At 41.1% G+C, this 25447-nt stretch overlaps 1 protein-coding gene across 10 annotated transcripts in view; it reads right to left on the bottom strand.

Annotated features, from left to right (window-relative positions):
• The window catches only part of RAPGEF4 (Rap guanine nucleotide exchange factor 4), a 292801-nt gene that overhangs the window by 28201 nt on the left and 239153 nt on the right, over nt 1-25447 (bottom strand). For 8 of the 10 annotated variants that reach the window (XM_045480213.1, XM_045480214.1, XM_045480216.1 and 5 more), the window contains 7 exons: nt 22747-22825; nt 8754-8904; nt 6948-7036; nt 5952-5982; nt 5668-5746; nt 4123-4269; nt 2296-2393 (listed from right to left, as the gene is read on the bottom strand). In XM_045480213.1, coding sequence (XP_045336169.1) covers nt 2296-2393; nt 4123-4269; nt 5668-5746; nt 5952-5982; nt 6948-7036; nt 8754-8904; nt 22747-22825 — 674 coding nt within the window. Of the gene's footprint in view, nt 1-2295; nt 2394-4122; nt 4270-5667; nt 5747-5951; nt 5983-6947; nt 7037-8753; nt 8905-10763; nt 10911-21491; nt 21831-22663; nt 22826-25447 lie in introns of those variants that run through there. The other 2 variants (XM_045480221.1, XM_045480224.1) reach the window with 2 other exon arrangements.

Here is a 25447-nt window from a genome sequence, read left to right as displayed (position 1 = left end):
GCTGCCACCCCAGCATCCCTCTTTCTCCCTCTGTGCCTGGCTCTGCAATGGCATTTGTCACATTGGATTCTCCTTACACTCTGGAGTCCCTCACTATACTCTGAGCTCCTTGAGGCACAAAAACCATGAAGGATTCGTCTTCAAGACCATCCCAGAGGCAGAACCATCCATGATGCCTGGAATGATATAATAGGCCCTAAATAAAAGTCTAAGGAACTAGTGAATTGGTAAGAGTAGAACCAGATTACAGTATAATGGGATTTTATTATAATTTGTCTGTACTCACATTTATGCTCAAATAAAGTGTCAAGAGAGTAAAGCTGCAGGTTCCAAGCCTTTAACCAACTAGGATAAATTGCTGGCAATCTGCTATTTCTAGACAACACAATTTAGCCCTACGATTTGTTCTGCTCCAGGCTGTTTGTGTTAGTCTCATCTCCCTAACATGACCATAATTGTCATAAGAATGGAGTCTCTGGGCTGACTGGTCTAGTTCTAGTGTCACACAGAAGCCAGCGTAGCACCAAGTACAAAGCAGACACTTCCTAAGCATGTGTTGATAGATCAAAGAGTTTGGCCAACATTTTGTACTGCAGAGTCATCTGCATACGTTCTTCCTAGAAAGACTGTTCTCAGAGAAATCTTTAGAAACCTGGACAAGGCCCCATGTCTCTGGTGTTGTGAGGCAGGTAAGGTTCAACCATTTCTTAGCTTGATGACATAAAACTGTGCCCCAGTGGATGGCAGAGCACAGACATGGAGGAAGCTAACAAGTTCATTTCCCCAGTACTTGTTGCCAAGTAAATGCCTTTCAATTACTCAGGCCTTAAAATGGAAGACTAGCAAGGACTAAGAATTCATAAGGTTGCAGGATGATGTGCGGATAAACAGAGGCTTAAAAAGTCAGTATCTTGCCCTACAGGGAGCTGGAAAAAGTCCATACTGTCCATCCAGACACCATGTCTTTGGATAGTATGGCCAAGAACCAGTTGGCAAGACAGGCTGAACGCTGTGTGGCCAACACATCACGCAGCACCTGTAAATAGGGCTACAGCCGACCTGGCTTATGATGGTGTTCATTTCCAGGAGAGGGCAGCATGACTCATTTATGACAGTCTCCCCCCACAATCCCTCAGTGTTGGGAAATACCTTTCAGAAAGCAATGAATGTAGATGACTAAAATTCTAAATGAAGAGGGCTGTGCGTAGACAGATCTTCCAGTACCAGTGGTTGAGGCAAGCAAGGGTGCTCATGGGCAGTGACGGATGCGGGACAGTCAGAGAACGAATGCCATGTCTGCCAAGTTCCCCTCCAGGTGGATTTAAGATACAACAGTTGCATTGCAGTGCACAAAATGGCTCCCCCCAGACTAGAGCACAGAATTACCATGAGGCCAAAACAAGCTCTAAAATGTTCCTGAGAGGAGAGGAATCTTGATTTCCTTCTAATGTCTGTTTTGATGACATTTGAATGTATTTATGCAACACTCATGTGGTTAAATTCTCTGAAATGTGAGGCTGGTTACCCCTTGCTCCTGTGTTGCACTTTTCTTAGTAAAAGCAGCCCTGTGTGTCCAAAGATGGAAAAAAACTAGTTCTCTATCCTCTGAACTGGCCCCATAGGTTTTCCAAGATACGTTGAGAGCTATGCACCAACATGTCTAATTTTTATAGGGTAAATAGAAATGAACCCTACCATAAACCCTACCTGCATAAAAGAGAGTAGGTTACTCCGTTGCTAACATGAGCCCATTAATCCTTTTAATTTGCAGACAGCTCTGTGTGGGCTTGGAACAAATATTTTAGAAACTTAGGGAAGAAAGGGCTGGCCTCTGGTATTTCCTACACAAGTTAGACCACTTCCAGGAAACAGAATTTTTCTTAGACTGGAGAGTGGCTTTGCCATAATACCTTTTCTACATCTCCCTAAGGAGTATGATACATTGCAATATCTGGTCTTAAAAAATTTTTTTTCTATCCTGGTCTAAGTATTCAGATTTTTAACATTAATATTTAAATTGGAGGGATTTCAAGGAGGTGATTTACTACAAACAGTTCTAAAAGCTGAATTAGGCCCCAGTCATGGTGCTACTTGGCTAATTTTCACAAAAGAAAATCTAAAGCTCAGAGTGTATCAAATGAACACCTGAGGCTTACCTAATAGAGCACAGAAAAAGAAAAAGCCGAGTCACATTCAAGAGTTTTTGGCAACTAGGTTCAATGTAACTGCAAAATTAAGCTCCAGACAAGTTTTTCTGATTGCAGACACTACTCTGAGGAGGCCATCCACACCTACCAGTGAATCGAATTGCTCTCGCGGGCAAGCAAATAGGCGTCCATTAATGGTGAGCGTCGTAAATACTGAAACATCATTAGGTTTGAGCACCACCTTTTCTGTGAACATAAAAAGCATGAGATTGCCTATTAAATGCATCTGAGATTTGCTGCACTGCCCTAATCACACCAACAAATTGCCGGCTCGGTGAATTACCGGAACACGCAGAGCGACTGCATAAAATACAGTCCTGAAGGGACCCACTGAATAAAAAAGACACAGCATTCATGCAGGCACATGACACTCAGAATGCCATCAGAAATGACCACAAAACAGGAATGGAAATACCCGAGGGTCAATGCCCCCAGTTCTGTGTTGCAACTGTAATTATATATAAAAACCACATTTGCTATTTATACAACAAATTATGTTTCCAGATGGTAATAATGCCCAGCACTTTGGAGATGGAAAGATCACTTGTAGAAAACTTAGGGGGTTTCTGAGATCTCAAATAGATTTTAGATGTAAAATTCACTATTATTTTTTCACTTAGTCCCTCATTTGGAGGGCAATTGTGTTACCTGGATTAAGCCTCCTATATTGTAAAAATTAATTCATTCAACAGATATTTATTTAGCATTTACTATTTGCTGGACACTGCTCCTGGTATTGAGGATACGGAAGGGAGCAAACAAAAAAAAATCCCAGTCCAAAAAGAGCCTGCATTGCAGTGAGGGATGTGCACAGTGAGAAAGACAAACATATCAGAGAGCGAGTGGCCACGAGGAGAAAAAAACAATAGGGAAGGAAGCAAGGAAGTCTGTATAAGCAGGAGAGGATACAATTTTAGAAGAAAGTAAGGAGGGGGCCTCGGTTAGACACTGACATTTGGGTAAAAAACTGAAGGAAGGTGAGGAAGGACCCAGGATAGCTTGGGAAGTGTGCCAGCGGGATGGGCGAAAAGGGACATCCTGGGTCCCGTGTGACTGGGGCAGAAATGGAAGAGGATATCTAGGGAATCCATGATGCATCTAAAAATCCTGCAGCAGTAGAATCATTTGCCTTCAGACATGGCAAAATGGCTTACCCGATCCTGGAGGATCCCCAGTGGCTATGAAATCATTGCCAGACCAGGTGGGCTTACTGCTCCTTCCTCTGGACTCACTGCAACGTGTGCTGACGGTTCCAAAACTCTTGCCAGTATGGATTGTAACACGTTACTAGCTACCTCCCGCCCGCCACAGCACATCCCTCCGGTCCCAGTCATAGTCAGTGGCCAGTGGATATATATGGTGAATGAATATATGACATTTCAACAACGCATAAGGTAATCATGTAATCCCATGGGGAAAATATGCTTATTTTATCCGATGAGTTGAGCTCCTGCCCTCTCTACAGGGTAAGGAGGGGAACCATCAGCAGATGGGAACAACTAGACCATGACCACCTCCAACTTCAGACTTCTGGAAACCTATGGCCTGTAGCTTCACGCCAGAGGCCCTCTTAGGGTCCACATTTCTCAGAGCTCGAAGGCCTTAAGCTTTTTTGTTTAGGGTTTACACAGAAAGAACTCCAGGCTGGCATCCACACCAGAGTCCTCAGCTCCAGCTGGCCTCAGATCACTTCACCTTTTTCTGCTTTATAGTGGGTACCTACAAAATGGGGCATATTAGACACTTATCCAGCCCACTTCTAACCGTACTACTTTGTTATTTGTGGGAGCACACACAAGCACCAATTTGTCCCTCTGGATCCGCTTGGATGGGCCACGCTAACTCCTGGCAGGGTTTCTCATTGGACTGGATATTCCATTTTGCAGAAGCCCAAAGTGCTAATTAAGGCTGTTACCTCCTCCAGAGCTCATCTTGACGATGATCAGGCCTTCCCCAGAGCCTAGTTTGTCAGCAACTGCGCTGATGACTTCCTTCACCGAGGCGGCCACCGGCACCCGAATGGTTGTGTAGGTGTGGTCCATGCAATAGACTTTAAACAGAACTATTGGGAAGGTAGTAACAATATGGCAAATTGGTCTTGGGAATTCTTAAGAAAACCATCAGCAACGGGAAATGTTTAGATATCCTCCCAAATTGGCATCATCTTGTCACTCTTACTATTGTATCTATTTGTAGTCACCTATGCCTATGCCTGCCCGCTTCCCAAACTCCTGACCTCAGCATTGGTCTGAGAATAGGTACACACGTGGCTTCCATCTCCAACTCAAAAAACGATAGCAGGGGTGCCTGGGCGGCTCAGTCGGTTAAGTGTCCGACTTCGGCTCGGGTCATGATCTCACGGTCTGTGAGTTTGAGCCCCACGTCGGGCTCTGTGCTGACAGCTCAGAGCCTGGAGCCTGCTTCAGATTCTGTGTCTCCATGTCTCTCTGCCCCTATCCCACGTGCACTCTGTCTCTCTCGCAAAAATAAATAAACATTAAAAAAAAAAAAAAACGATAGATTTTTGTGAAAAATCCATATAGAAGTGATGGGAAAAAATGAAGTACGTGTAGGCCTGTTTTCTGGGTGTGCCCTTGTCTGTGAGGGTTTCTTTTTCATAACACAGGAAGTGCTGTGCTGTAGGCGGATTGCTGGGTCACTGCTGCCTGGTGTGGTGGTGCGAAGTCAACACGAACACCTCTGCAAACAGGAGTGCTTCTGCCTAGGACGTGAACACGCTGACATTCCTGCTCACTTGTTCACTGCTTTGTGTACTCTGGGGCTGGGCCACAGCACTTGGGGTACTGAGCTCAGCAAACCCATATACGACACCTACACGCTCACCTCTGAACACAAATCTTGGAAGCAATTGCAGCTACTGTAAGTCTTGGGTTTAGAGGCACTCCTAAATTACAAGACTCATTTGTGGCTTCAAATGAAAATGTTATCATTATTATTAATTTTATTTTGGTTGTGATTCTCTAGACAAATCTTTAAGTGACCAAACGGTAATCGTCAGCATCTGCACCTCCCTGATGGCTGCTAACAAGGCCGTGCTCAGGATCAGAGTGCTTCCCCGTGGGCAGGAGTCCTGTTCTGCAGATGACCCTGGCCCTTCTCCTCTGTGTGACATTGCAAAGTGCCAGCTGCCTTCCTGCCAGCTCTTCCCAGAGGGGCAACCTTGACAACTAGTTCCTGACATAATCTTTCCTTCCTTCAGGAAAAGGTGGTAGAGAGGGAGAGGCTGAATCAGGGAAGTGTGGACCAGCACTTCCACTCAAGGCCCAGAGTTCAAGAAGATAAATAATCGGAATGCAAAAGGGCACCTTCAAGCAAACTATTTGGAGTGCCAAGACATAGTCCAAGAAAAGCTATTCTGTGGGGCTGAGGGTTCCCGGGGGGAGATTTTATTCTGACTTTGAGTAATCTGTACAACCATGAGTTGGAAGACACGTCTCACCTTCATCAGAGCCGCGGACAGGCTGGCGCTTCTGGGCTCTCTCATCGCCTGTGTTGAACTGTTGCAAAAGAACTTTGTGCTGTAAGAGTAATAACAGCTTTTAATGACCAATGTATATTTGCAACCCTGAGGAAACACACCCGAGGAACAGCCAGAGTCAAGAAATGAGGAAAACCTATTTTCTTTTTACAAACACATCACTTTTCTATATTGCGCTATAATATTTCTGGAGAATTGTTATGCAACAGGGCACAATTAGAGAATCTTAATCCATTGTCACTTACCTTCTTTTGTGGAGCCTTTGCATCTTCTGAACTACGAGAAAGAGAGAAAGCACATTATTTAATAGCATTGGTACCGTTATTTTGAATTACTTCATTTGTGTATAACTTTAATCTTACATCACAAAAATGAAATGGCAGCAATCCTTCGGGAGCAATATGAGCCTCTTAATTTTTTTTTAATGTTTATTTTTGAGAGAGAGAGAGAGAGTGAGAGAGAGAGCAGGAGCAGGGGAAGGGCAGAGAGAGAGAGGGAGACACAGAATCCAAAGCAGGCTCCAGGCTCTGAGCTGTCAGCACAGAGCCCGACATGAGCTCGAACCCACGAACCATGAGATCATGACCTGAGCTGAAGTCAGACGCTTAACCGACTGAGCCACCCAGCCACCCCAAACCTCTTTATTTTAATACCAGGAGACCAAGCACAGAGGAGACACAAAGAGATCAGCTCTCATCACAGGCAGATCCCTGGCAGAACTGACATTGAAAACCATTTTCTAGCTTTCAGGTCTTTCTAGCAGCAGATGCTCTTTCCAGTATTTACTGTATGGCTCAAAGTACGGTGTGTGAAACCTTCCATGTTTTCACTAAGAGGACACAAACATTCACCGGCAATAGCTCTGGCAGCAGAAAGTGAATTTTCCATAAAGTAATTCCTCCCCTACTTTCTTTAAATGCCACTATTACTGGATTCACTGCCTCGAACAAAAAGGACCCAAGTTTACTGAGTTAGATGCCCCATAGGAGGATCTTTGCCTTGTCCCAGGCTTTCTCTTGGCAGATGTCCAGCAACAGAAGACAGCTGAGCAGAACTTCCCCCTCTTTATCTGGCCTCATCACACCTACGCCCGAGGCCCCGTCCCCTCAAACCAGAACACTGTGTGCCTGCCGAAAACTGGCTTTCACCTTTTGGGGGTAAAGGGCTTTTTGTAAGATGTTTGGCCTGAGAGGCAGGCACTTACTTCATGAAAACACACCCAAAGCCAAGCCCCTCCTTACATTTGTTTGACAATCTTCTCTAACTCGGGCAGTTGCTCCTTGAGGGCAGCAATCATCCGGGCATCATCTGATACAGACACATAAAACTCCTGTAATTGGCAAAAGTCACAGGCTTTTAATAAGAATTGCAAAGGTGCACAATTCTGTAAAGATCAATAAAGATGTGTCCTTATGTTATCTGCTTTGCTAGCCATCTCCAGACTATGGTTTCATAGACTGGAGACAAAAAAGAAAAAGAAAACATTACAATATGTCTAAATTCAAAATTGCAAGTGAGAAAAGGATTTAGAAATAGGTAGTGGCGAGGGTTGCATAACATTGTGAATTAAATAATGCCACTGAACTGTGTCCTTGAGAATGGTTAAAACGACAAATTTTATGTTTGATATATTTTACCACAATAAAAGAACTCGGATTGTTTTTTAATTGCAAATGAATTGTTCATGTGATATTTATCGGAAAGGCAACATAACGCAATGTTTCAGAATGGGTCACTTTATAACCTACGCTTTAAGAGCACTTTTTCACCTCTATTTTTTCAGGGAAATTTTAACATTTATTTTAAATATTATTTTAGCATTTGTTGTTTATTTAATATTGCCCACTGATGGTGGTCGATTTTCGGTAGTAAAATGCCGGCATAGTCTTCAGTACCGTACTGAAGTTATGCTGAGTTTGTACCAACTCAGGACTCTTTATGGACGTCCTGGGAACTATCCTGATGGCCCGGCAGCAGCAGCTGGGCCCTGCTTTGTTGAGGAGCAGAAGATGACAACTGTGGCAATGCCTTCTTAACCACCACTGTGGTCCATCTGCAAAACAGTCCTTTGTTCAACCTGTAGAGGCCAGGAGTCAATGTATGAGCCAGGCTACTATTTTTCCTTTATATTTTCAAAATACTTCTTTCCACAGCTTTTGGGGACACTCATACTTCCTCTTCCTCCCTTCCCCACCAATCTGCCTGCCAAATTACATGATTACACAGGAGAGAAGGGGTACATTCCTTTTGGATAATTCATTCTTGAACATACAGACTGATAAAGTTTGAAATAGAAGCCACATTGCCTTTTGCCTGCATAGAAGATCCTCATCTAAGTTTTGGAGGACAGAGTGAGTCATCAAGGACTCAGTGCCAGGGTCAATGTTGCAATGTGGGGCTGGGACCATGGGAAGGAAAAGGGAAGTTCAGCTCAAAGCAGTGCTTACAAAATAAATCGTGTCCCTTTGGAAACCACTTCATGGTCCTAGAAAGTCCTCAATAAAATGATCTGTTTCACTCCAATCAAAAATAGGTACCATTTGATCTAGTAATCCTATTTCTAGGAATGTAACCAAGGACAGATCTACTTGCTGAAAAAGGTTCACTGTACTATTATTTGAGGAATGTGAAAACTGTAAATGATGTAAATATTCAACAATATGAGGAAAAGAAGTATATCTGTGGCAGAGCTACTCAAAGGTCATTCGAAATTTTTATTAGAAAGACTGTATTGACATAGAAAAATTCCTTATACAAAGTGGAAAAAGCAGCCTACAAAATGATGGGTACTATGTGATTATAACCATAGAAAATACACAAAGAAAAAGAGACCAAATGAAAATACATTAAAATGCTAGCGGTTATTGAATGAGTGGCCGGATCATGGCTGAAGTTGTTCTCTATTCGTCTCAGAGTACCCTTCTGATGAACATGTTAACAGAGAAGAGAATTTGCAATCACAGTCTCTCCAGGGAAGCTACCATGCTTATGGAGAGTCCTGGATCGTAAGACAAAGACACACTCTGGGAAGGGATGACCCCACGTACCTCGAGGAAAGCCACGGCCACATCATCCTCTTGTAGCACATCCCCGTGCACGGCGGCCCACTGCAGCACCAGGCGGATGACTCGCCTCTTATTGTTGAGGGTGTAGTCTGTTTTCTCCTGCTCCGTGCCTTGTGAAGGCTGTGCGTGGTAAGTGCCTCGGAGTCAAGGAAGACATCTAGCCATTTCACACTCATTTTACTGAGCTACTTGCAAAGGTAGAGAGTGACAGGTCCCGGTTTCAGAAAGCCAGCCTTCTGGACTGATGGCATTCCTTCCTCAGGCCCACAAGAGAAGCCCCGCCCATGTAAAGATTCTGGAGCAAACGCATACAAGCCTTTGCTAATGTCTGCGGACTTTGACATGAGAGTTGTCCAAGGAATGAGACTTGCATGACTCCACCTGGACTTGTGTGTTGACAGGGGTTCTTTCTGTGCCTAGCTCTGGCCACCACCACACTCCCTGACTGACCTTCACCTGGCCCTTCACCTCTAGGGTAGGGAATGCTTCCTACTGTTGCTTGTCTCTCTAGCTTGTCCCTTGCCATCTCTTTTTGCTTCCCGGAATTCTGCATATATCTCTATTAAGCCACTTCATTGTATACATTTCAGCTAAACCCTTCTGAGTGAGCATCTAAGTTCTGCTGGAGCTGTAATTCATACCAGGAGTGCATGGGGGAAAGTGAGGCTGGAAGAAGACAGGCTCTCCCATTGTTAGGAAGAGGAAGGGTTCCTACCATATAGGTCTGGTAAGGGACTCAGACACACTCTTTACATCATAACTTCTCCTGTCTAGAACCACAACATAACTCATATTGGCTTTTTGTGCATTTATGGCTAGTCGTCTTAACTAAACTAGAAGCTCCTGCAGGCCTAGGAAGATACATTAAATACCTTGTATTCTGTACCATGCTTAGCACAGTGACTTTCAGCTAGCAACTGTATTTATCCATCAATACAATAAATACATAATTGAATGCCCACTATGTGTAAGGTAAGGGCTTCTGCTCTCAGTTTGCATTCATGTGTGTATTACAGTAGAGAGAATATAGTATGTGATCAAGAAAGATTTTAGATTAGACACACCATTCCTTTTTCAGTGATTTATAGTAGTTCCTACTGCAATTAGACAATTAGTTCATGGAACAATTTCCTCTTTATAATTTACCCTGTATCTTGCACTAGAGTACTTCAGTTAAGCATCTTTCCCTTTCTACAAGTGAGCAAACTGACTGTAAAGGAGCAAAAATAGCCAGGATTACATGGTGAGAGTATAGAGTTGATTTTGACCAAGACTCTTAATTCCAACTACTTCTCTTCCCCATTACACAACACCCCTGTGCCTCATAGTTGGCTATAAGACTGGCTATGCCTTAGCTTACGACCATGCCTTAAAAGCCTCAGTAGAAAACTGCCTTGTGGCAGTGCTGTGCTTGAGACCTAAACCAGTAAAGGGCCTTTTCTAAAGGGACTATAAATAATCATGATCAAGGTAAATGACAGAACCTTAAAGCAAAGTTTACTGCATGTAAATGGGTTGCAAAATGACTTTCATAAATTGAGCACAGGATTCATAAAAAAGAAAATTGCTCAACCTGTATTGCTACAATTCTTTCTGAGCTTACAATAAAAAAACGGGAAGAAAGATCACTTTATGCAAAAATTATTTCTTTTCTGATTAACCCTTAGGTCTCTTGCTTGTATATACACACAACTCAGTTTTTCTTTCCCAAGAACTGCAGTGCTGGGCACTACATTTTATCACTATTTTTTTTATGGTATCTTAGCAACACAGTCTGGCACACAGTGGGCACCAAATGAGTTATTCTTGACTGATTGGAAAATACATAGTGTTCCACCCAAGAGTCAGTAAGAGAGAGGGAGAGAGAAAGAGATTGTTCTTCTTACTTGCACAAGACTGCAATGGTTTGGAGTATTAAGGTTGATATCAAGTGGATATAATGCTAACTTTCCAGGTTATTTTGACTTGGGACTCAGGAAGTAATGCAAACGCTTGTGAGTTGGATACAGTGCTATCAGCAGCATACCTGTGGCTAATCTATAAGGCCTTAGGATAGGATACTAAATTTACATCATCTCTGTGGGTCAGGACAAAGATTTTTCTTGGCTTCCTTCCTATGGGGGAAAATCTTTATTTTGTCTGCAATGAGATAGAACACAGGATTGGAAGAATTAACATGATAAACCTATAAATGTGTATGGAGCTTTATAGTTTGTAATAAATATGCCCAATGCACTCACATGATTGTATAACGCTCTCTATAAATATTTACAGATGAAACAGAGAGAAGAGATCTGCCTGAGGCTGTTCAGTGAATAAATGGCAGGGTTTATAAATCCAGACAGGGCTCTTTCCATTGTCATCACCACCACCCTGCCCCCAGTCCTAAACAGTGGCTATAGTGACTGGACATTAGTGCTTGGGTTCATGAAATTATTGAGAATGATTGCATCTGGGAAGCAAAATTCCTAATGAGAAAAATATTCCTGTCTTTCTTTCTGCCTTCCTTCCTTCCTCCTTCTTTTTTTGCCTAAGTTCTAAGTTTCCCAGAGCCGACAAGTACTTTCTAAACCAGCTCTGAGTGTCCTCTACTCTTAATGAGTGGTTCCACAGCCTCCTGGGAGCCAGCAATGACCAAATCCAGAGGGACGAGAATGAGGCTTGCTTTCTTTTCTCATGAAAGTTAAGTATTTTTGCCTCTGGGAAAATAAAAGGAAGCACTGATTTATTTCACAAAGTCTCCCTTTCCCCTCACAGATGTTACTGGAGGTGGGGGTAATAGTACTTTTAGAAGCGGAATCCAGAAAGATGCTCAAGGACTCTGTCCCTCCACAGGCAACATATTGTTCTATTCCTGAACAGTCTGTTGAGCCAGATTCTCAAGGGGCACAGAGAACACTTTATGTAATTGATTATACCTGAAATGCTTATTGATGCAGTATCGGGGCTTCTATTGATTCCCATAACACTTTCACCAGGCTTTTAGGAGATTTATTTTGATATTTTATTTAACTTTTACAAAAAAGGTGGAGAAAGGGGAAAAAACTATATTCCCTTCAGATAGCAGCCAAAAGGGGAAAGAAATCCTACCAGGTCCCTTGTCTTAATGCGATGTAAAACAATGCAACCTAAAAAGAGTAACATTTCAAATATAGTTTGTTTATACATTCAAACACATCAGGAAGGTTGCAGAAACCATTACCTTTTTTGGCTAAAACCAGAATAATGCATTAACCACTTGATGGATAAAGTTCTACATACACGGCATAAAAATCTAGCTCTTCTCTAGGACAAGTAACAATTTAAAAAGGATTATCAACGGATACCACACATATACACTTTTTTTTTCCCACATAAGTTACTTTTAACATCTGAAGAACACTATCTGAAATATATACGTGGCTAATGTCTATGTTATGTGCAGGTTAGCAGAGAAAATAAAAATGATCAGGAAATACTTGGATTAAGTAAGGCCGTGACTCCTGAGATCATGACAGTTAAGTTCAGGTAAGAAGCAATATGGCGGGGGTGCCTGGGTGGCTCAGTTGGTTGAGCATCCAACTTCAGCTCAGGTCATGGTCTCACGGCTCATGAGTTCAATCCCCACATTGGGCTTGCTGCTGTCAGCGCAGAGCCCACTTCAGATCCTCTGTTTCCCTCTCTCTCTGGCCCTCCCCCAAATATGCTCTGTCAAAAATGAATAAAACATTAAAAAAAAAAAAAGAAGCAATATGGCTGCTTGAATTCATGGAGAAAAAGACACAGAAAGATAACATGGTGTCACATAAAGTGCCAGTTAAAAGTCTGTAAGAGAATCTAGAATTATTCACTGAATTTTTACTTTTATTTTTTATTATTATTTTTAAATGTTTATTTATTTTAAAAGACAGAGAACGCACAAGCAGGGGAGGGGCAGAGAGAGAGAGGGAGAGAGAGAAACAATCCCAAGCAGGCTCCGCGCTGCCAGTGTGGAGCCCAGTGTGGGCTCCATCTCAGGAACCATGAGATCATGACCTGAGCTGAAATCAAGAGTCAGATGTTTAACCAACTGAGCCACCCAGGTGCCCCTTACTGAACTTTTATTTTATTTTATTCAAAAAAATTTTTTTCAATGTTTATTTTTGAGAGAGAAAGACAGAGAGAGAGAGAGAGAGAGAGAGAGTGTGCTCACGTGCACGTGTGAGAATAGGGGAGGGTCAGAGAGAGAGGGAGACCCAGAATTCAAAGCAGGCTCCAGGCTCTGAGCTGTCAGCACAGAACCTGATGCGGGGCTCAAACCCACGAACCATGAGATCACGACCTGGGCTGAAGTCGGATGCTCAACCAACTGAGCCACCCCAGTGTCCCTGAATTTTTATTTTAAACACAATTAAGAAAAGGCCTTAATAGTCAAAATGGCCAAAGTCATCACGGACACAGAGTTGATTTCAGATGGTTCATAGAATCATAGAATCTGTGAGTTGCAAAAGCTCTTTGATTTTACCTCCAATTCCACCACTTCAGAGGTAAGGAAACTGAGGTAGAATGAGTTTAAAATGATTTTTTCCAAATCTATCAATGGAATTCTTGGGATTAGAACTCAGTTCTCTTATCCCTCTCCCCACTACTCTGTTTACCTATGTTGTCACATTTTGTCTGATATTAGTATCTCTTAATGCTAACATATATTATGTATGCAGCAGAATTAGGTGATTTGGAGGTTTATTAGATAACGGAGAAATTTGTCTCAGATGCAGAAACTGATCCCCCTAAATCCTCAAAGAAGACAAAGCACATACAGAAAATCGAGTGTTAATTGTTGCAACTCCCTGACAATCTGACAGTCAGGGAAGCAGAGGGTTTCCACTGTTCCTCTCTGCTGTAGCTTCAACCCGTGCTCTTGTCCAGAACCTGCTGATTTAAAAAGCAGTGGCTTGGGGGTACCTGGCTGGCTCAGTCGGTGGAAAATGTGACTCTTTTATTTAATCATTAAAAAAATTTTTTTGTTTATATATTTGAGAGAGAGAGAGCGAGAGCACACGGGTCGAGTAGGGGCAGAAAGAGAACAGAGAGACAACCCCAAGCAGGCTCCATGCTGTCAGCGCAGAGCCTGATGTGGTGCTTGCACTCACGAACCGTGAGATCATGACCTGAGCTGAAACCAAGAGTCTGACACTTAACCTACCACCCAGGCACCCCTCAGTGGAGCATGCGACTCTTGATCTCAGGGTCCTGAGTTCAAGCCCTGTATTGGGTGCAGAGCTTGCTTAAAAAAATAAAAAAATAAAAAAATAAAAAGCAGTGGCTCATTGCTATTAACCAAACATTTGTTGAGGATTCAAATCCTAACTTGAGGTTTCTCTTCTTATGGTAATAAGATTTTTCACCATCTGGGAGCATTAAATCAGAATCCTTAGCAGCAGGATCTGGAAACATAAAAAGTCCCAAATGTTTGTTGATTGACTGGTTACCTTAATTCAATCACACTGTTTGGAGTGTTATATATAACCCAGTTTTCTAAAACAAACAAACAAACAAATCACAGCTCCTTAAAAACCTTTTATCTACATTATCTGAAATTCCATTTTGTCAAGATGTCAAATACAGATGATAGATACATCCTAAAAAAGTTCGTATTCAATATCACCAGGTGGACTAAGTCCACTAAGTACCAAACATCGGACGCATCTTTGAAACAGAAGCTTTTAGATACTGGGTATTTAATCCATAGGAGCACAGACTTTCAGAATGACTAAACCTTTGTCGAATTGGACCAGCCCCTTTGGCACCACAAACGTGGCTGAGGACAAACTGGATCTGTTCTCAGGGAAGATTAGAGCCGAGAATCTGAAGAGGTGAAGGCCACCGTGTAGGCTACGGTCTTTCTACCCTGCCAACAGCAGCCTTAATATTCCATTGAGTCATTTTCCTCATGCCGGCTCTGCCGTTCAAACACTGTAATTATTTCATATATTTTTACCTAGTTATTATCTTACTCACCACAGGCACCTGTAATTTTTCTGTATTTTTTTTACTGCTCATTTACTTATTCTTAATTCAGCTAATAATGGTTCCACGTATTAAAATTATCAAGGGGAAAGTAAGTGAAAACCACCTAGGACGTAGAGGCAGCAGATTCATTACAGCCTACAACAGGGAATAAAATATTATGTATACTTTTTGCAGTAAGTACATGCTAATTATGCAGCTATTTATAAAACACTTATCAACATTCAAACTGATACTCTTCAATGTTGTTGTTTTTTAAGCCCTGCTTTGCATACAAGATCTCTGCTTGCAGCTGAAAACAAACTTTGGGGGTCATCTGCCCACTGACTAGACAAAGCTTAAGTATATTCTTTACATTATGCTACATTCCTTTCATAATGGCACCGTAATTTGTTTCTGTGGGGCAATATTTATGTGGGGCTTTAAGGTTTATAATGTACTTTCACACACAGAGCCTCACTTGATCTTTACAACAACCTGATGAGCTGGGCAGGACAGGTATAATTACCCTTTCATATAGACAGGGTTCAGAAAGGTTAAGGATAATTGCTGAGTAATATAGTTTGTAAGACGCAGGCATTAAACACAGAGTCTTCTGACTTCAGAGCTTTTGCTTTTCCCACTGTGTTATGGGGCCTCTTTACTACCTGCTTGCCTTTGTGGAGCACCTCAATATCCTGAGCGCTGAATCTATCCCTTCCTTCACGCGGCAAGTGTGTGGAATGCAAGTTCTGGAATTAGACAGCCTAGGTTCACAGGCCAGCTTCCCTACTTACAAACCATGAGACCCTTGGTCGGTTAATTGACCACTTAGGGCCTCAGTCTCTTCATCAGTAAACATCATAGGACTGCTCTTAAGGATGAGATGAGACAATACTGGTAAACCATGTAGAATAGTATCTGAGACATATTAAGTGCTCAGCAAGAGTTAGCCACCATCATTATTATTGATCCACCTCTGGAAATAATGTTGCATCTTTTGGATGGGTGATTCTTTTGGGGATTTTTCATAGGACCCAGCGTTTCTGGGTTTAACTCTGTGATGCTATTCCCATCACACAGCTGCTCCTGTGTTTGTGTCAGCCTATGAACTTGGGCTTGTAGGACTGCTTTCTGTGCTGTCATTTTCTTTAAGTGCCTCCCATTTTCTTGCTCAGAATTTTATTTTCTCACTGATTTTCAGAATTCTCTGCATTTTTGGAAGCCTCTAGTTCTTGGCTATTCTTTTTAGTCTTAGCTCAGGGGCTAGTATTCAGAGTAGAGAACTAGGACGTAGAGTAACACCCCACTGCTGGGTCAAATACTGTCCTAACACTGACTAGCTATGTAGCTTGGGGGAAAATTACATGTCTGCTCAGCCTCACTTCCTTAGTGTAAAAAGGGTACCCATCCCATGGTGTTGATATGAGGCTAGGAAAATGCATATATAGTACTTTGTAGAATATCTGATAATACGGTCCTTTTCTCAGAAAGAGGGACCATGATCACATCATATTATCATCAAACCAAGTCTACTTTATTGAAAATAAAAGTCTCAAGTTGCATACCTACAGAAGTAAATTGCTCTCGTAGCAACATATGGATTAAACACCCACATAACCAATTGGGGGACTACAATGGTAAAACTTGGCTTCAACAAAATTTAAGCTCACAACTTCCCTTAGACATCTAAATAATATTCCTAAAAACTTGGCTTAATCTAGATAATAAACACCCAACACTGTTTTGTAAATAGTCAACAAAAACCCCCCAAATTTGGGGGCATCTGGGTGGCTCAGTCAGTTGGCTGAGTTGGCTCAGTCTGAGTTGGCTCAGTCCAACCTCGGTTCAGGTTATGATCTCACGGTTCATGAGTTCGAGCCCCAAGTTGGGGTCTGTGCTGACAGTTCAAAGCCTGGAGCCTGTCTCAGAATCTGTGTCTTCCTCTCTCTCTGCCCTTCTCCCACTCATGCTCTGTTTCTGTCTCAAAAATAAATAAACATTAAAAAAATAAGAAAAGCAATTTTTGATAAAAGTTCCTCCTAGGGAATATAAGTGAACTTATAAAGAGAACATCCTAGGACAGTTTTACAGAGAAATAAATGATGGAGGCCCTTCCTTTCAGTAAAGGAAGGTGTTGTGTTTGCTTTGTCTCTGTGTAAGAGATACACAGAGGTATATGAAGGTAGCCTTAGCTGAAACTTAGCGGCAAATCTGCATTCTATTTTTTCTCTTTAACTCAAGAAATGAAATGAATTATTTCCATGCCCAAAGCACAGAATTTGTGTTGAATACTAAGCCAAAAGAAATTAGGATACTAAGAAAAAAAATTTGACCAAAATTATTGCTGTATTTACATTCTTATAAATTTAAATATAAGCCATTGATCACTTAAGATTCTTTCAGCTGTAGTAACAATCTGTTCTGAATGACAAGGACCTGTATTTGCTGACATAACAAAGAATCTTCAGTAGGTTAGCTCCAGGATTGGCACCAGTGCAAAGGTGCCATCGCAGACCCATTTTCTTCCTGAGTCTCCATGCATGTCAGCTTTGTCATAGGACTCTTCCCCCTCGTCATTGTACGAAGGCAAGGTGGTCACTGGTAATTGGAGCTACAGGCTTCCTGCTCTCTTTCTTAAATATTGAGAAAACTTTTTCCTGAGAAGCCTCAGAAAGCCTCTCTTTGACTCTCATTGGCTCAGTCTACTTTGGACATGCAATCAGAGAGCCAATCACGGCCAAAGCCAGCCAACCCACTGAGACGACCCTGATGGCAACTACAATGTCTAGTGCAACTAGAATTATATTAGTGGCACATAGAGTTTCTCCAAATATTTGCCAGTATATGTGGAATTCTGGCTCACTTGACTCCATGTGCCTTGATTCCTCCTACATGTAAAAGGAAGTAAGTATCATACCAGTCCTTTTGAAGCCTCACAAGTGGGGGCTGGGTTTTGGAAAGATAAAGTAAATGATGTAAAAATGCTCCAAATCAGGGGGCGCCTGGGTGACTCAATCGGTTAGGCGTCCAACTTCGGCCCAGGTCATGATCTCATGGTTTGTGAGTTTGAGCCTCCTGTTGGGGTCTGTGCTGACAGCTCAGAGCCTGGAGTCTGCTTCGGATTCTGTGTCTCCCTCTCTCTCTGCCCCTCCTGCACTTGTGCTCTGTCTCTCTCTCTCTCTCTAAAATAAGTAAACATTAAAAAAAAATAAAAAATTTAAAAAAATGCTCCGAATCAAGGATGTAGTTATTAAAATTCAAAATAATATTAACTTAGTTGTGATCACTTACTGAACTGAAGGCCTGCATGCATTTGTGCAAATAAAAATATGATAGTTTAATCATAAAACACAAAATTAAGACAATAGGGGAACAGTGCAGTAATAAATATCAAGTGATTGTATAAGTGGGCAAAGATTTAGCTGTGAGGATGTTGACTCATCCTTTTGTGTTTGTTATAGGCAAAAAATGTGGAAAAAAATCTAAATATACAATAGGAGGAAGCTAATAAATTATGATATATCTATCATTTAATATTGTGAATCAATAAAAATGATATCATGTTTTTCTCATGTATCTGTGTCACTCTGTTGTCCAGCACTATATGACATATTGTGTTTAATAAGTATCTATGGAATTAACTGAAAACAGGTATAGTTTCATAAATACATATATATATATACACACATATATATACGTATATATATGTACATATATATGTATACATATGTACGTATATATATATATACATATATATGTATGTATATATATATGTATATATATGTGTATATATATGAGAAAGAACATATTACAAAAAAGCATATACAACATGATCTCACTTATATAAGACATCTATATTTAGAAAATAGTGTGGAAAAGTAGTTGATGGCAGAGAAAGATATTCATAAAATATTTTCTAGTGACAAAGCAGACAAAATTACTTACAGTCAGATCCTACTGTTATATTCAAAAATATATATCTACATGTAAAGAAAAAAGACTGGAAGGATACATACCAAAATATTAACAATAGGAATACCTGATAGGGTTATAGGTGGCTTGACTTTTCTTTTGAAAGACCAGTGGAAAATTGAACTGAATTTTAAGTGCAAATTTTAAAAAGATTAAAGAAACTAAAGATGAAAAGTACAGAAACTGAACAAATATAATTTTAAAAACTCATTAGAAAGCACTTGTATTCATCCGGTGAAATCGTGTTCCAAGCATAGCTAATGAATAGAGATTTTCTCTCATTAGCACATAAAAGGCCTGAAATATTAATGTTAAACAGAGTTCTACCATCTTCCTTTGTGCTAAAAGCAAAATTGGAGGTGACATACAATGTGGATTAAGGACAGAAATAGGTGTCAGTGGCTCAGGGCTCAAATCTTTTCTGTACTAGTAATTACTTTTCTCTGAGCAAATCATAATTTTTCATTATCCTAGTTTATTGATTTGGAAAAAGCGCAGTGAAAATACTGACTTCTTCACAGGGCTGCTAGGCACAGTCACAGATATTAAGTACTTTGAAAACACTGAGCCAAAGCAACTCACTTGAATGTGAGTGCTTTAATGGAATGGGGTTAAGGATTTCGCTATCCCTTATCTCATGTCAACAATATGGGCGTTAACCCACTTGCTCAGTTTTACATTATTTCTCCTGTCACTTGTGCCCACGGCAGTAAGCAGTTTATGTGTATTTGTTGTTTTCTCTGTTTTGCCACCTATTTCTCCACTCTCTCTGTTTTTCTTTACAGGCCATCTCTGGGGAACTGCCTATAAAGTGCTTTGCCTTCCTTTGACCAATATGTCAGCAGCTACCCAAGCCAGGCCAACTAGACCCTCCTTCCTTGGGATGTGGGAATGAGGTGAGGGCCTAGGATGCTTGCAGCAGATTTGCCCCAATAGCAGGGTCTTTACTTGTTGCTTCTGAGGCCCCTTTTGAAAGCTGGTGCTCCTCAAGGATTCCTTCTATTTTCTGAGTTACCCCATATTCCTCTGATGAATTCCTATATTCCTTAAGATAGTCACCATTGGGGGATGCCTGGGTGGGTTGGTTGGTTAAGGGTCTGCTTCACTTCAGGTCATGATCTCGCAGTTTGTGGGTCCAAGCCCTGTATTGGGCTCTGTGCTGACAGCTTGGAGCCTGGAGCCTACTCTGGATCCTGGTTCTCCCTCTCTCTCTGCTCCTCCCCTGCCCACACTCTCTCTGTCTCTCAAAAATAAACATTAAAAAAAAAAAAGATAGTCACCATTGGTTTATGTTATTAATGACCAAAAAATATAGGTTATATAAGAAGCCCATATAACATGTCCCTGGAGGAAAAGGGCACTAAAAATCGAGTCCTCAGCATAATATAGAAACACTTGCATGATCTTCAGGGAGTAAGCCTTTTCTGTTTGCTTGCCTGCAGCAGGGTGAGCCCCTGGTGTCCCCAAGATGCCCTCCCTAGGTGTTACAGAACAGCAATTCTTGTTTGAGGCTCTCGTTCCCAAGATCTAAGGACGAGACTTATGCTGTCCAACACGGTAGCCATAAGCCACATATAGCTATTTAAATTTAAATGAATGAAAATTAGGTAAAATTATAAATTCAGTTCCTCAGTAATAGTCGCTAATTTCAAGGCTAGTGGATACTGGTCTAGCCCAGAAATAGGAAACTTCCATGATTGCAAAAAGTTCTATTGAATGCTTGATTTATTTGGCTTCACCAAATTATATCTATGTTGCTTTGAGCCACCTGAAACAGATAAACATGTATCACGCAATACATTGTCAAGAAATGTTGTTCAACGCCATAGGATAAACTTTTTTAAAAAGTTTATTTATTTATTTTGAGATAGAGAGAGAGAGTGCATGCATATCTGTGCATGAGCAGGGGAGGGGCAGAGAGAGAGGGAGAGAGAATCTCAAGGAGTCTCCATGCTGTCAGTGCAGAGCCCAATGGGGGCTCCATCCTACGAACCGTGAGATCATAACCTGAGCGGAAATCAAGAGTTGGATGCTTAACTGACTGAGCCACCCAGGTGCCCCTGAAGGATAAACTCTTAAATAATCTGTGAAGAAAAACAGTGACACGCTTCAGGCTTGAAATCCTAAGGCCTCGATGAATCATGGCTCTGCCACTTGCCTTGGGCATGTCACTCTACTGTTTTTGAGTCCTGGAATTCTCATTTGTAAAATAAAGCTAATATTAACCCAACCGACTCCTATAAGGACAACGTAGTATAATATGGATCAATGCTATTAGCCTGACAGAGAGTTGATTCAAAATAGAACAATGAAGAGAATCTAAGTTCTCATAGGACCAAGAGTGAAAGAGGTGATCTGAGGGCACTAGGTAGTTTAGATGACACCCAGCCATCCTGGATTCCTTCCGTCTACAGAGAAAAGAATCAGGATTGGATATCACAGGCCTCCCCTGATTCTACTGTTCACTTCTGTGACTTCCTCTCCTCCACTCAGTACCCTTTTCCACACACCTCCCTACCTGGACATAGTACGGACTTTCACTCTGGGAGCTTCTGTTTTAAAAACAGAGATCAGTGCTATGAATGTTCTCAATCAACTCTAAAGGGGAACAAGCTAAAAAATGAAGAAATAAGAATTTGCAAAAAAGAATAGAAGCCTGGTGTTTGGAGTTTTGAGTTGTAAAGATAATATGACATGGCCCATATACTGTCTCGCTCTTCTTTGCATTTTGTTTGCCTTAATCTTATCAACATGCTAACTCTTGGGAAAAAATAAGTCTGAATTCAATGGTGGTTTTCATTTTTTCTTCCAAAAAGTCTCAAAGGTCTCATAACAATTATTATGTATGTTGTTAAAAGAGCACAGACAGATCCTGAATGTGTTAACTTGAGAAAAACCAAATATAAGCCAGAAAGAATATATAATGTATGTAAGTCTCATTAAGCTGTCATTACTTGGAAAGATAGTTTCCAGGCAAATAAACACCCAAATCTCACTCTTGCAGCTTCTTCTGAATAACACATTCAACTCAAATCTCCCATCCTCACACATTCTGTTGACTTCAAAGAGAATTATGAGTGAACAAGGAAATGAGAATCAGGTAGGGCAATTATAATTCTGAAAAAGAAAAACATGCAACATTGATTGGATTGCTCGGAAAAAAGAAAGCCATTCCTCCTTCAATATATTTAACTACTCAATAAGCCAAAGTGTTTGGGGTCTAAATTTTTGTTCCTTTGAAAAGAAAGTAGAGTTGGAAAATATACTTTCACATGACCCCCAAAGTTGAGGGTATAACTGCATAGCATTCACCATTTTTATTTAAGTTCGACTTAATTTTCTGAATGCTGTCTCTGTGCCAGAAACCGTGTACCAAATGGTCAATTCAGCAGACTATTAAAAAGCTGCCCCCAAACAAACTCAGTGCTCAAGCTGCCTAGGGGAACTGCCATTAGAATGCCAAAGTTTGTGTGACTTAAGGCAATGTGGTAGTAATAACAATACAGTGAAGGAATACATTTTGTATCTAGAGGAGAGCATGGGCTAGGACAGATGTGAAGGAAAAGCTACCCCATGATGATAACCTGTATTTATGTGCAAAAGGATTAATACTGGCACTTAGAGGAAGAACACAGGCAGGCCCCGGGCCATGCTGCCAGGTACCCTGCAGAGGTACAAAGTCTGCCTCCAAGGTTAGGGAACTGTCCCTACTAACACTCTCTAATAACACTCTTCTCCATAACTTTCTTTAGGTTACCTCCCAGATATGTATCACCTTCCTGAGGTAACTCGGCTCACATTCCCCTACACAGGTAATGGGGAGGAAATCCTGAAACACGGCACAACAAAACCATGCTAGAGAGGGCTGGAGCCTCCGGCGGGGGAAAACTGCGGGCATTTCAGAGTTTGACAAAGGTGGACAGCATGACCCTGCCTGGGTCATGACTTACCTTCAGAGAATGAAATGAGATAATGACCATATACATGTGCAGTGTCTTCAAGGGAACAGAGATTTTTCACAACAAAAGGATATTGGGCCACCAGGGCTGGGCAAAGCTGGGTATTTGGCATGAAAACACAGTGCATCATAACAAAGTCGTTTAAAATGGAATCTGCAGGGGGGAAAAAAGGAAAGCAGAAAAAGAAATTAAGTTTTTGCAGAAATCCTTAGGAAAGCAAGAGTGTCTGTTTATCTGTTCTTGGTCAATGTCAATGGTTCTTATACATTGGCTTGGGGGATTGTGGTTTTACTGTACGTAGAGATGCTGCATATAAAAGATAATAATGTTGGGGCACCTGGGTGGCTCAGTCGGTTAAGCTTCCGACTTTGGCTCAATCATGATCTCACAGTCTGTGAGTTTGAGCCCCCACTTTGGGCACTGTGCTGACAGCTCAGAGCCTAGAGTCTGCTTCAGATTCTGTGTCTCCCTCTCTCTCTGCCCCCCCCACTTGTGCTCTGTCTCTATCAAAAATAAATAATCATTAAAAAAATTATTAAAAAAAATAATAGTGTTGACAGGCTTGAGGTCAAAACTCAATTTCTTAGGAGAGTGAACAAAAAGTATAGTATTTTTTAAAAGAGACTGCCTTTACAAACAGCACTGGTCACCTTAGCCGCAATGTATATATAAAAAAATACATGTAATTAAACAGCCACCCATGGGCATCCATGCATGCAGGATTAAGACACGGTCATTTCTTTGTCTACGTGACACCACACGTCTTTTGTCAACATCTGTTTTCCTTTGTATCTTTATCACCCAGTTTCCAGAGGGAGCAATGAAAGATCAGAGGCAACGGGTTTCTAGAAGGAGGTGATCAGAACAAATAGTTGGTGAGAGAAACAAAAGAAGAAAAAAAAGGACAAGATAAACGCTCTGAGCAGTAACTGAAGCAAAATGAAAGCTCTCTAGTACAGTTAGATGGTGGCTGTCCTATATTTGAAGCTATTTTGTCAGTAGGTAAGCAGGGGGATGGGTAGGGAAATAGGTAAGTCCCAAAGAGAAGCTTCATTTTGAATTCAGGGCTGGTTCCTCATTGCAAAGACAGCAGCATCCAGTCAGTGTTGTTGGGAGAGCAGGGGAAGGCAGGTGTTTAGAAGTACACTTGCTGAAACTTGCTATCTGAGATGCTATGTGGATTCTGATTAAGAAATGAACTATACTGGCTGGGGTTGGTGAGACTCTTCATATAGAAAATGGTAAGACATGTGAAAATTTTAACTGAATACATTAGATTTCCAATGTCTATGTTTTAAATTAAATAATATTTTAACAAAAGAGATATAATTGATAGGTAACGCTGTGTAAGTTTAAGGCATATGACGTGTTGATTTGATACATTTACATATGACAATAAGATCACCACTGTAGCGTCAGCTAACACCTCTATCAGGTCACATAATGCCATTATACTCATTTACATATAAGTGATGAGTGTAATCCTCCGCGGTTGTCAGTTGGCACTGCCAGCTATTTCAGTCCTATTATTCAGTCCCAGAGAGGAAGCAGAGCAGACACCAGACTAGCTGCATGGAACTTCTCCCCTTAAGTACAAAAGGAATCTGGCTTGTCTAAGTTTCACATCTAGGCTCGCCTTTAGACATTTTAGATATTCTCTGAGGACAGGGGAGTGATGCTTGTTTATAAGGCTCTCAGAAGGACTAGGCTGCACAGGAGTTTAAATTTTGCTAAAGCAGAGATTTGAGTTGGGGACTCCAAGGTTGGTGAGCTGGTCACCTAGCAAGGTAACAACCCAGCACCCATATTTTACTGTGGCTTTCTTGTTCTCTACTCATAGGCATGAACTCTTGAGGACTGATTTAAAAAAATCATTCCCTGCTAGAAAATAATTTCTCAAGTCACTCAATGACTAATGCTGGTCACAGAAATAAAAAGTTTAGGAAACTAATAGGTCTTAGGTAGAAAATAGATGTTTCGGTAAATTAGGAGAATGTACTGTCAGACCCAGGAGTGTTTATTTCTATGGTGAAAACCAGTTTTGCTGTCAACTCTGACATTTCTCACTGTATTATAAACCCATAAATGCCAAGGTCTTTCCCTCTACTGCATCTGTGTTTCAAGGGCCTACTAGCGTTACTTTTAGGATGACTATGGCACATTCATATTTTTGATTATGAGAAAGATACTGATTTATTCTTTATCTCCAAGCCATGAACATTATACTTGTGAGAAAGAATCCAAAAAGCCAGCAGAGAATGAAGTTTGATACTAAATTTTGATGTCAACCTAGTTCTAACAACAAAAATGAAAGGGTCAGGAATCACATTCTACATGCCAGCCACAAAATGCACTGATTTCTAGGCTTCAATTTTTAGAAAGCAATACTCTAGTCCCCACCCCTCTTAGAGGTGACTTTAAAAGAAAGGATATATTTGTTCTTCATGGGTAGTAAAGATCTTACAGATCTTTCCTTAGATGCCATAGTCTCTAATGTACCAGAATCCTCCTTTTCAGTCAATATTTACTTTACAGAATATGCTGTTTCTTGTACCAGGTAATCACACATTCTGGGCAAATACTTAATCGGGGGTAAGGGGGGGATCTGTTATATTTTTCCTGACCTCAGGTTCTAGAAAAGTGGTTTATTTGGGGTTAGGTATGCCCCCTAGAAGCAAGGATTCCCCATCTAATGGGTCCATTGAGGGTTTCCTTTCTCAAAAAAAAAAAAAAAAAAAAAAAAAAAAAAGGTTTTATCACACTCTTCTTGCTCAG

This window comes from Leopardus geoffroyi, chromosome C1 (genome assembly GCF_018350155.1).
Source record: "Leopardus geoffroyi isolate Oge1 chromosome C1, O.geoffroyi_Oge1_pat1.0, whole genome shotgun sequence".
Taxonomy (NCBI): domain Eukaryota; kingdom Metazoa; phylum Chordata; class Mammalia; order Carnivora; family Felidae; genus Leopardus; species Leopardus geoffroyi.
This window is presented reverse-complemented; position numbering and strand designations above follow the sequence as displayed.